The 13262-nt window shown below is 38.4% G+C and overlaps 1 protein-coding gene across 9 annotated transcripts in view; it reads left to right on the plus strand.

Moving 5' to 3' along the window:
• The window catches only part of Tusc3 (tumor suppressor candidate 3), a 161700-nt gene that overhangs the window by 78853 nt on the left and 69585 nt on the right, over positions 1–13262 (plus strand). For 6 of the 9 annotated variants that reach the window (XM_017313026.2, XM_017313027.2, NM_001357306.1 and 3 more), the window contains one exon: positions 12722–12811. The exons of the other annotated variants lie outside the window; for them this stretch is intronic. In XM_017313026.2, coding sequence (XP_017168515.1) covers positions 12722–12811 — 90 coding nt within the window. The remainder of the gene's footprint in view (positions 1–12721; positions 12812–13262) is intronic. 9 annotated transcript variants of the gene reach the window in all.

The raw sequence follows: 13262 nt of genomic DNA on the forward strand, positions 1-13262 counted from the left end.
AGTTTCCCTCCTTGTGTTGAAGTTTTCCGTCTATTTCATTTGCAGGGCTGGTTTTGTGTTAAGATATTGTGTAAATTTGTTTTTGCCATGGATTATTTTGGTTCCTCCATCTGTGGTAATTGAGAGTTTTGTGGTATAGTAGCATGGGCTGGTATTTGTGTTCCCTTAGGGTCTATATGACATCTGCCCAGGATCTTCTGGCTTTTACAGTCTCTGATGAGAAGTCGGTTGTATTTCTTATAGTTCTGACTTTATATATTACTTGACCTTTTTCTCTTACTGCTTCTAATATTTTTTCTTTGTTTTTTACATTTGGTGTTTTGATTATTAAGTGATGGGAGGAATTTCTTTTCTGGACCAGTCTATTTGGAGTTCTGTAGCCTTCTTGTATGTTCATGGGCTTCTTTTTCTTTAGGTTAGGGAAGTTTTCTTCTCTAATTTTGTTGAAGATATTTACTGGCCCTTTAAGTTGGGAACTTCACTCTCTATTATACCTATTATTATCTTTAGGTTTGCTCTTTTCATACTGTCCTGAATTTCCTGGATGTTTTGTGTTAGGAGCCTTTTGCATTTTGCATTTTCTTTGACTGTTGTGTCAATGTTCTCTATGGAATCTTCTGCACCTCAGATTCTCTCTTCTATCTCTTGTATTCTGTTGGTGATGCTTGCATCTATGACTCCTGATCTCTTTCCTAAGTTTTCTACGTCCAGTGTTTCTCCATTTGTGATTTCTTTATTGTTTCTGTTTCAGCAAGATATCTGAAATATTTATGGTTAGTATATTAAAAATAGATATGTGTAATGTAGTATGTATAATTGACATATAGCTAATTCTCACTTTACCTATGTCCAGTGGCTCTGTACACCCTTCATAAATATTTTATATTTTAATTTCAAGTAGTTAGGAATCTTCAGAACTGATTTGCAATTGATAGGGTAGACTGAAAGCAGGCAAAACCAAGGCAGCACAGGACAGATCTACAGACCACGCAACAGGCACTATAGGACAGACTGACTGACCAGGCAATAGCCCCTACAGGACAGACTGACAGACCAGCCACCACAGGGCAGAGTATGAGACAGCCCATGTTGCAACCTCCTGAGAGCAGTTTTCTCTTCTCTAGGAAAATGCAGGGTTTAGAGATCCACAAAAACGTTTCCAGCACCGGGAAGTTATGGGTTTGAATTCATACTTTTAAGAGTAAAGATTGTAACACTTATTTATGAAAGTTATATTTCTTTGTATTGATTAAGTTGGCGTAATTAAAGTAAATAGACAGTGGGTAAACTGAGAATGAATCATAAAAAAAAGGAAGGGAAGTTTAGTATCAGCCAGATTTTGGGATGCTTATTTCAGTGAATCTACGCAAATCAATTTCTAAAATTACAAGTTTTTCTTCAAAGTCTTGTTAGAATTTTAAAAGTCGTTAGTATTTAAAGAACATATGAAATCTATCCAGCGCTTCACCCTAAAAGTGCCAGTCAGTTCTCTTTTCTGAATCCTCACATCCAAGAAGACTCCTTAATTAGCCTATCAGAAGGCAGTAATGATCAATATTACTATTTATTGTATTTACTTTATCTGTGTACCTCACAGCAACCGTGCAAGGAAGTTTATGTTTTACAAGCAAGAACATAATCACTTTCAGTCAACTTGCTTCGGTTCACACAGAAACTCTGAACCAGGATTTGAACCTACTTGCCTTATCTCTAGTCACTGAGCTCTGTGTCTCCAAGTTCAGGCACATTGTTTTATGTTACATATAGCTCCCTGGACACTGGAACCCACTGTGGTAGCAAGAATGCATAGACACCCATTTGTCTGTTGAGTTTTGAATATAGCAGTAGATCAGTTCTTGTTTCATCTATTGCACCATGCATAGTTTTGTTGTTGTGTTTCATTTTGAAAACTTAAATAGAATATATTCTAACATTCACAAACAAATACCTGACAGGAGAAGCTTGGCAGGTGAACCACTCCCCAGTGGTAGCCTTTTAGACACCAGAAAGGCATGTTTTCAGACAGTGCATTTACAACTCTGCTCGGATGATAACGTTTTAAAAAATAAATAATGTGATTTTTTTATATCTCTTCCTTTTTTAACATATAGATTAGAATCTCCATGTCTTTTATCTATTGGTAACTGTTAGAAGTGAAGTCATTTAAGCAGTAGAAATATCAAACATGCCCTCTGAATAATCGTGGTCATAATTTTCTGTCTTCTACAACTATTACTGCCATCCCGACTGTCACCAGCCTTAATTCTTCATAATGACTAAATATAAGTTATTCGATTCTGCCTCCTCTTAACCTATTTCAGAGACTTTCTTCAGCAGTTAAAATGCTATCCAAAATGCTATTTTCTTCATACAGTTCCTGAAATACTTACCAGTTTTAAATAAACAACATTTTTCCCCCTTTGGAAGCCGGACTTTACATTTCATTTTTGGCAGAAATGTTAGTATCTGATTTTGAGTAATTCTATTATAAAAGCCTTTGACTGCCTAGCAAAAGAAGAGTTCTTAGCACTGATAAGTTATACAGGAATGTATCAATAATGCAGAAGGAATTATCTAGAAAAAGAGTATGGATGGATTTTCTGTCCCTATGCTATTTCCTTTTGCGTGTGTGTGTGTGTGTGTGTGTGTGTGTGTGTACGCGCGCACACGCACAGTCCGTGTATGTATTTATGTGGCTTTGTTTATAGGGTTGTCCATGAAGACCAGAGGATGACATTGGGTATATTCTATTGTTTTTTTTTCCACCCACCCAACTTTTTTCATTAATTTATTTATTTCTTCACTTTACATCTGGTTCTAGATCCTGTCCTCTCCTCCCAGTCTCACACTCACAAATCCCTCCCTTATTACTGCCTCCTCCTCTCCTCAAGGAAGGAGAAGCACATCGGCACATCCCTCCCTCCCCCTGCTTTGGGTACCTACCCACCTGGGGCATCTAGTGTGAGCAGGCTAAGGGCATTCTCTCCCATTGAGCCCAAGCAGTAAGTCCAGGTAGAGGAAGGGGATCCAATGGCAAGCATCAGAGTCCCAGACAGCCCCTGTTCCAATTGTTAGGGTTCACACATGAAGACCAAGCTACACATCCGTTACAAATGTGTGGAAGGCTTAGGTCTAGACCCTGCATGCTCTTTGGTTCACCCAGCCAATTTTTTGACACAGGATCTCTCATTAATCGTGAAGCTCGGTAATTCAACTAGACTTGTCCAGCAGTCTTTTAAGATATTCCTGGCTCCCTTTCCTCACTGCTGTAATTCCAGACACACTCAACCTTCTTGTATTTATGGATGTACTATAGCTGTCTTCAAACACACACCAGAAGAGGGCACCCAATCCCATTACAGATGGTTGTGAGCCACCATGGGGTTGCTGGGAATTGAACTCAGGACCTCTGGAAGAGCAGTTGGTGCTCTTAATCACCGAGCCATCTCTTCAGGCCTACACTCAACCTACTCTCTAAGCCATCTCCCCAGCCAGCGACTCCATACCATTTTCTAGTAAGTAATAAGAGTAGAAATTACTCAAATCCCAGCAACCACATGGTGGCTCACAACCATCTGTACAGCTACAGTGTACTCATGTACATAAAACAAACAAATATTTTTAAAAAAATAAATTACTAGGTGTATGTTTTATAGCTGATCCATTTGAAAACATACTTTTCAATGAATTACTTAGTGTTATAAGCCCTTACCTCTAGACAAACTGTCTTATAAGGGTGTTAATTATATTTACTACTATACTTTATTGCTTTTGGTTCACGACTAGAGTAAGAATAAATATATATTGCAAAAAGGAGAAACTTATTCATAGTGGTTTATGCATAGAATAGTCTGAAAGATTTGAACTTCCTGGCAAAGAGGAAATGAGCTCTAGAGATATTTATACATATTCATAGCTTCCTGACTTCAAAGTTAAATTTCAGAGGTGATACGGTTAGATTTTACTGTCTTTTGGGTATCTTGAGCAGGAAAAATGCTTGTTAAGTACCTCGTGTTCATAACAGGCAAAAGGGAACATGGTACAGGTCACTGACTGGTTCTCATTTAGCTTCTTTTGTCTTTACTTAGAGAATTAATTGTGTCCTGATTTATGATGCTGTTGAAGTAGAATGGTTAGGTAAAATACTGAATTACAGGGCAAATGTAAATGTTGTAATTTTCAAAAAGCAGTGTTGCTTGAAGTGTTAGAATGGGTTAAAGCAGGGTAGTTTGTAGCTCATACTGCAGAACTCCGTGACTATATAGTTTTCAAAGATTCCTGTCATTTTAACCCAGGCAATATTAGCGTGGTGAGTAGTAACTTTCATTTCAGACACAAAAGAAAACATCCCAAGGATCTGAGAACTAAAAACATGAAAGATAAGACATCATTAAAAGTCTAATAAGCCAGCCTTATTATCACAGTAAATCACAGTGGGGCATACGCTCCTTCTGCCTACTACTGAAGAGCTGCACTAGTGGATGGTTCTCACACCCTGAGGTTTCTCCTGCCTCAAAAATTTATAGCAGTTTAATTACTTAGATTTTATGAGAAGCTTAGTACAAATTCTCAGACAATTTGGGAAAGGTCTTTATGCCTTAAACACATTATGACTTGTTAGAACAAACATTCAGAGTTATTGGGTGGCTCTGATTTCACAGAATGGTGGAAAGCACCCCCCAAATATGTATTTTAATAACATTATTTAACTTTTGACTAATATAAAGCTGTTTGTATAGTTAGCTGTTCACCTTTCCAAGTGGGAAACAAGGTATTGTTATTTTTTCAGGGAAGTAGGCATTTAAGGATATCCCTAACACTTCCTTCATCTGGCACCTGATTCATTAGAAGATAGCTATGCTTGTTTTTTAAATAGGTAGTTTTTATATGCAACCTATTTGTGGAGAATTCTTGTGGGAAAACTCTGCTAATTAAGGTCAAAGTCTACCATTGACCTCATACCCTCTAAGCTCAGAGCAATATGGAACACTCTCTTCATTAACAGGGCTTCTCCTTCTCTGATCTTATCTATGGAATTTACCACCTCCCCCCACCCCACACTCACACACTTCTTTTTTAAAGATATATTTATTTATTTTATGTATATAATTACATTGTCTTTAGACACATCAGAAGAGGATGAGGACATTGGATTCCATTACAGATGGTTCTGAGCCCCCATGTGGTTGCTGGGAATTGAACTCAGGACCTCTGGAAGAGCAGTCACTGCTCTTAACTGCTGTGCCATCTCTCCAGCCCTCCTCCCAGCCCCCCACTACCCACCCCAGTCCCACACATACGTACACCTACCTCTACTGAGGAAGGGCGTTTATCCTTAGTTAGACTGCTGGATGAACTTCTCCTCTCCTGGTTGGAAGCAGATCAGCTGGCAACTCAGGTTCTGGAATGCTTCCCCATGTTAATGAGGCTTTTCAGTACTCTAAACCTCCACCCAATGACCTTTGCTCCTCCTGGATGTGCCCATCCCCAGCCCCCCAGATTGTATAAGCCTTAGATCCCCCAGGTGAGGTTGATATGATCCCCCAAAGCTGGTCCTGGTGCGAGCATTCACCTAAGGTACTCGCAGGGCTCATGAACTCCTGGTCTGTCATCTCTGCTCCCTTCACCCTCCTGGACTAATAGAGGCCAATGATCTCCAAAGACAGGACAGCCACGAATTCTGACAGTCCTGCAGTCCCGCAGAATGAGTTTATATCTTTGGAATATACTTAAAAAACAAAAACAAAAAACAAAAAACAAACTTGATTCTTAATTTTCTTAACTAAAGAGAAACAGATACCTGCAGGGGAATGTCTTTTCTTGTCCTGTTATTTGGTATTCATATGCTTCATGGACCTTTATAGGGACCGTGTTCTTTAGGTTAGTTAGGGAAAATATGTTCCACAGTTTTGCTGAAAATATTTTCTGTATTTTTGACATGAGTTTCTTCTCTTCACTATTACGATTACCACATGATCTTTACATAATTGTCAGGATTTTTGGGTGGTTTGGTGTGTGTGTGTGTGTGTGTGTGTGTGTGTGTGTGTGTGTGTGTGTGTATAGTATTGCTATCTGGCCTTGCGTTTGTTGGGTGGTTGTTCTCTGTTCCTTGGTTGCCCCTTTTACTTCTTAGGAGAGTGTGTAACTGACTGTATCACCTGGTAGAGAATTCTTTTGTGATCCTTCCAGGCATGGGCACGCTTAGTCCTAGACAGAATGTGTTTCTAGGTATTGGCAGCTAACACTGAGGCCTGGGGATGACCCAGAAGAAAGAGAGATCTGCCACCTGAGAGAGGAAAGCTAGGCGTGGCACCAGGATCTGTGCAGACCTGGAGAAATCAGGCAGAGAGCTAGGTGAGGCACGAGGATCTGTGTAGACCTCGGGAAATCAGGGGGAGAGGAGTGAGAAGCCACAGCTGGTGGGCAGCTACAAAACTGGGCGTAGGACTCAGGAACTGGAATTGGTAGCAGAAAAGGCAAGACAGCCTTCCTGATTCCCTGGCCAGCATGGCAGGTGGGATTCCTGGGAGGGACTTGGGAGTTTGTAGCTGAGACAAAAGGATGGGGTCGTGGAGGAAGACTGTAGGAAACAAATCTGTGTGATCTGGGTGTAGTCAATTGCATTTTTTATTTTAAAGATAAACTATTAAAATCCATGATCTTAAAGTAATGAAAATCTTTTTCTGAATATTTTCATTCTTTTGTACTTGTGGGGTTTGGTTCCAGAACTCATCTAGATAGTCATAATGTAGCCATGACTCACCTTGACACACCTTGTTAGATTAGGGGATTGTACTTCAACACTAAAATTGGTAATTACAAAGAAACGTGAAAAAATTTAGTATACCAAATCAAGGCACCAATAGAGAGAATGCCTGCATTCTATGCTATTGAGTACATTCTTAAACCCTCAAATTATAAAAAAAAAAAAAAAAAAGGAAGGGGTGGCTATCTCTCTCTGATAATTAAATGCTCTTATAAATATTTTTATGAGCAAGAAAAGATATTTTCTAAACTTTCTGAAACAAAATAACTTAGTTTTAGTTATGACACTAACATTTAGAAATAGGAAAATAATAGATCAATCCTCATGAATATACATGGATTTTATTGTGGGCTCTGAATGTAAAAAAAAATGAGGAAGAGATATGAATGAGCATAAAGCTATTGAGTAATTCAGTAAGGTTGATATAGTCCATACTCATACATTAACAATATAAAAATATTCAAATACCTTTTTAAAAGAAAATGAAGTTAAAGAAATCATTCATTGTCATACCATAAGAAACACTCCCCTGTCAGTCCAGTAAAAGGTAAGTAAGCTGACAGCTACCATGTGACATTTAAGGGAATTGTTTTAAAGAAATAGACTTAAGCAAAGGTATGTTATCACAGATTAGAGAACTCCACACTGTAAGAGTATGCATTTTCATTGTAAGAAAAATCTGGAAATTTTTTTGACAGTTGACAAAAGATGCACTACTAAATCTGCAAATGCAAAGGGGCAAGAATAGAATTATCATGAAAGAGAAGCTGGAGTGGTTGAAGTTTGTACTTACAAGACCAGCGTCACTGCAGATCCTTAGTAATTTTGTGATGGTCATTTCCCAGCAAGACAGAGAGAACACAGTTGTGTACAAACAGGTTTACAGTTATAAAGTCATGTATTATAAGAAAGATATCCAATGTAGTGTGACGGAAAACCCATGAATTTGTGTCTTACCTCCTACCATGTACAAGAGAGCAAATGAATTACTACTAATGGGGAACATAGTACTTTGAAAATAATGTATAGGTATTCATTGTTAGACAAGAATATCTTAGAGCAGAAGATGAAGTAACTATACTCGAAGAAATAAATGAGCTATATTAACATTAAAAACTTGTTTGCTAAGTGATACTTCTAAAACAATAAAAAGAAAAGCACCCATTTGCTAAGACTTACTTGCTTTCTCTATATTTAGCAAAGTGCCTGACCCACAAGTAGAAAGAACTTCAACAAGACAGTAACAGTAAAGCACATAATCAAATACCAAAGGAAGAGGAGAAAACTGGGCACTGTCACTTAATATCCAGTTCCATTAAACGTAGGAAGATGCACTAACTACCATAATCTCTAATACATTATAAAATAAAAGTGTTTCTCTACGAGGCCTCAAGCAGGATACCCAAGGATACACATCTAGGCCCAGGGGTAAAGAGCGTGTTTAGCATTGTGACTGCTGGGGGTGAGCATGTACTTCTTACTCATGAGAGCAGCTACTCGGCATCTGTGAAAGAGGGTGGGGCCTAACACATACTGCAGCAGTTTCAAGAAAATGTCCTCTCTTAGAAGGCTGTCTTGACAACTCTCAGGGAGTACCTCAGAAGACTGGTGTCTTAAAATATTTCTGTTCTGTATTTTCCTCATTTACACACTTTGTGATGACTCATAGATGTCTCCTCATGAATTGTGCATTTTCTGTATATATTATTTAATAAAAGTTCCAGTTACACTAATGGCAAAATTGAGTCATCCAAATTAAGGAGTATACTAAAATGGTGACAGATTTTTAGCATGTATGATGAAAGTCAGAAATGTGTCATGCTTAAAGATGGCTAGCATAAATTTGGCATGTCTGGCACTTTAGATGATTATGTTAATTCAGAATTTTCTTGTATCTTGTAAAATTTGCCACAACGTTATGAGTCCTGGATTTCTGTAAGTATGTCTTAATGACTCAGCAGAGAATCCTTTTCTTAAGGTTCCTTTATGTTTATTACTCCAGCTGTTGGACTCTTGAATAAACAGTTAAGGAAATTTGCAAAACCTACCATAGATTATGTTGTTGCTTAATTTTGATATCTATGTTTAAGATAATTTGGTCATTTTTTGTCGAGTACTAGCAAAACATGTTTGCATTTGTATCTATTACTATATTAATATGACACAGATGTAATCATGGTCTCAGTATCATAATTTAGATCTAATTTTGAATATAAACATTTTGTGATATTAACCAACTTCTATAACATGGAAATCTTAGGAAAATTTCTGTATTTGTATCATTGAGAGAAATTCACATGCCACAAGAAGGTTCATATGGCACTTAAATGTACATTTGATTTTGATTATTTTTGTTAAAATTGCAAATGAAGATTTGTTTCTATTGTATATAGCTTCCCAGACTACCCTGTAGGAGCATGTTTGTTAGGTAAACCTTGTGTTTAGATAGCTGTAGTCAGTCCCGGAGCAGTTTCTACTCCTGTCTGAGGCTAACACCTCTCTCTTGCTTATGTGCTACATCGTTTCCCTTCTTGCATATGCTTGCATAACACTCCAACTGTTCTCTGTATTTTCAATGTCATTACAAAGTGTTGCCTTCTGTAACTCATTCTCTTTAGAAGTGTAGCTATCTGGAGTATAAAAATATTTTTCTCTCTAAAATTCTATAATAGAATGCTGATTAGGCTAGCACATATAGGTCTTGTGCATGTAGCTGTGCTGCTGAGTCCATTGGTACAGCACCAAATCATGTCTGAAAGACAGCTTTGCACAGCATTCCTTATTATTCTTTAGCTCTTGTAGTCTTTTTCACCCCTCTACTGTGATGTTCTCTGAGTCTTGGAGGAGGTGATACAGATGTCCCAAGTAAATACCTTCATCCTTCAGGTTGAGGCTTGTCAGATTGCTTTATATTTCATTTCTGTCCATCTATGATGCTTGCCGGCAACTTTAGTTTCCAAAATATCGTGTTTGCCAGCTACACTAAATCTAATAGTGAAAAGGTGGGGAATAGGCATCAACTCGTGGGTACATGAGACAACTTCCTGAACAGAACATCAGTGGCTTGGACACTAAGGTCAGGAATTCATAAATGGGACCTCATGAAACCGAAAAGCTTCTATAATTCAAAAGACACCAACATCAGCACAAAACAAGAGCCTATAGATTGGGAAAAGATCTTCACTGACCCTATATCCAAAAGAGAACTAATATCCAAAATATATAAAGAACTCAAGAAGTTAGACACTGACAATCCAAATAACTGAATTGAAAAATGGGGTACAGAGCTAAACAGAATTCTCAACAGAGGAATCTCAAGTGGCCGAGAAGCACTTAAACAGTGTTCAACATCCTTAGTCATCAGGGACTAACAGACCAAAACTAGTCTCAGATTTCACCTTACACCCCTCAAAATAGCTAAGGTTAAAAGACAGCACATGCTGGCATGATTTTGGAGGAAGACAAACACTCCTCCACTGCTGGCGGGAGTGCAAACTTGTACAACCACTCTGGAAATCAATTTGGTGGTTTTTCAGAAGATTTGGAATAGTTCTATACATTAAGAGCCAATATACCAGTCCTAGGAGTATGCCCAAAAGATGCTCCACCATACCACAATGACACCTGCTCAACTATGTTCATAGCGGCTTTATTGGAAATAGCCAGAAACTGGAAACAACTTAGATGTCTCTCAACTGAAGAATGGATACAAGAAATGTTGTATATCTACACAATGGAATACTACTCAGCCATTAAAACCAAGGACATCATGAATTTCACAGGCAAGTGGATGGAACTAAAAAAATATCATCCTAAGTGACGTAACTCAGAACCAAAAGGACATACATGGTATGTACTCACTTATTCATGGATTTTAGCCATAATGTACAGGATAACCATGTTAAAATCAACAGACCCAATGAAGTCAAATAACAAGGAGAGGAAAAGAGAGGATGGTTGAATCTTTCTCAGAAAGGAAACAAGATAGATATCAGAGGTTGGTGGTAGTAGGGAACTGGGTGGAAGAGGGGATGGGGACAGGAGCAGGCCAGCACAGGGATCATATGTGGAGAGAATAGGGGATAGAAAGTAGATTGGCTGAGGAGCGGGTGCAATCTCTAGGATGTGCCAGAAACCTGGGATGGGGAGATGCCACAGAGGGCTTAAGGGGATGACTATACCTGAGATATCTAGCAGTAGGGGATATGGATCCTGAAAGTGATCACTTCCTGTAGCCAGGCAGGACTCCCAGTAGAAGGATAAAGACAGAAACCCACCCACAAAGCCTTCTACTCAAAATGTGTCCTGCCTACAACATGTGCAGGGACAAAGAGCATCTGAGGGAATGGCCATCCAATGACTGCCCCAGATTTAGACCCATCCCATGGCCAAAAGCCAATCCCCAGCACTATTAATGATGTTCCATTGTGCCTACAGATAGGAGCATAGCTAACATAACTGTCCTCTTAGAGGCTCCACCCAACAGCCAATGGGAAGAGATATAGAGACTCATATTCTCTGCAGTAGATGAAACCTGGAGAGTCTTAATTAAAAAATTTTGAAAGATTAATGGACCCGAAGAGGATAGAGACTCCACAAGAAGACTAACAGAGTCAACTAACCTGGACCTAGAGACTGAACCACCCACCAAAGAGCCAACAGGGACTGGACTTAGGCCCCTGCACAACATATGTAGCAGATGAGCAGCTTGGTCTTCATGCAGGTCTTCCAAACAATTGGAGCAGGGTCTGCTGAACCTGTTAACCTAATGACCTACCTGTGGATCCCACACAACTAAGTGGACACTGGTCTCAGTGGGAGAGGATGTGCCTAGCCTTGCATCAACTTGATGTTTGTGGGATAGAGGGATGGGGGTTGGGGGGGTTGGTACCCAAAGGGAGGCTTCCCGTTCTCAGGGGGATAGGGGAAAGTCTTACATGAGGGGTACTAGGAGGAGAGGAAGGGCTGATATTGGGTTGTAAGGTGAATAAATAAATTTAATTAAACAAAACCAAAATAATCATAATACAACTTGTTCCTTTGAGTTTTTATATTCTCCAAAGGTGCATCATATCCTGCTCTTACTTATGTTTCTTCCTTTAAAAACAAAACAAAACAAAACAAACCAGCAAAACCACACACATTTAGATGGTTCTTTATTGCTATTTTTAACCCTCATGGAGACAGATAATTACCAGAGCCAGGGAGCTAAATGAAGAGTAATTGGACAGATTACAGGGCCTAACGAGTACTGAGCATGACCCGAGGCACACATTTTATTCTAGAGGAGTTTTCAAGTTGATGGATTTAAAAGTAATGTTTCAAGAGAACTCACAATATCTAACATCTTGTTCATTATCACTCCCCTTTGTTATGCTTTGTTATCATTGAAGTTTTTTTCCAAATACATTTGTTTTCTCATATTGAGCCAACAGGCACAAAAATAATCCCTAGGAGTTATTCTTGAGTATGTAGCTTCCTCCGTTTCTACTGATCTTTTGGGTTTGTAGTGAGGTACTTTGCTGAGTGAGGCTAAGTACTAGTGGACATCTAGATGTGGGAACCTAAGAACATAAGCTTTGCATTGTCCTAATGAGTGTGCAAATGAAGCTCAGAAAGAAGGATCCTACGTTTTATCTCTACCACATGTTCTTTGGTGACTGGCCCAGGTTGGCAAGTGTTGTCAGATTGTCAGTGTCCAGTGCTTAACATAATGTGTTATTTAGGTATCATTGTATCTCTTAGGGAGAATTAGTCAGCTTCATAGATATGGAATTAAAGATGCAGAGAGAGTAATTTGCTCAGGATCCTATAGGAACTGGATTTTTTTTTTTAATCCTGGGAACTGATACATGATTTTTAAATGGTAGTTTAATGGTGAGTGATACTTTTAAAATATGCATTATTCTGGCATTCCCTGGCTTATGTATTGAAATATTGTGCCCTGGTTTTCAGTGTATAGTCTTTGCTATGACGTCTGGCCAGATGTGGAATCATATCCGTGGACCTCCATATGCTCATAAGAACCCACACAATGGACAAGTGGTAAGTTCATTTTCTATCCATCGATATTATAAGCATCCTTTCATTTACTACTTCTCTCTCATGTATACACACTTGGCATAAACACATCATATGGATTACTTTAGGATAAGGAATATTTTGTCATGACTTCATAAAATTGTGCACCCTACTGAAAGCACACGTGCACTTAGGGTATTTTTTACAAGTTTGTAAGTTACTGTGACAACAATATGAAATAAACTATGAGAAAAAATTTGAACACGTTATACCTTGAAACGTTAATTTCAATATTGTTAAGAATCTAACATCATATTAGATTTTTAAGAAACCTAAAAGAGTGGATTTGAAAAAATTGTAGAATGTATGTATTATTAAATAAGGAGTAGAATTTATTAGTCATAACTCCCAAATTCACATAGCCTTTTGAATTGCTTTTTTGGTTCTTGTTTTTTTGTTTTTTTGATGGGAAGGA

This window comes from Mus musculus, chromosome 8, assembly GCF_000001635.26.
Source record: "Mus musculus strain C57BL/6J chromosome 8, GRCm38.p6 C57BL/6J".
Classification (NCBI taxonomy): domain Eukaryota; kingdom Metazoa; phylum Chordata; class Mammalia; order Rodentia; family Muridae; genus Mus; species Mus musculus.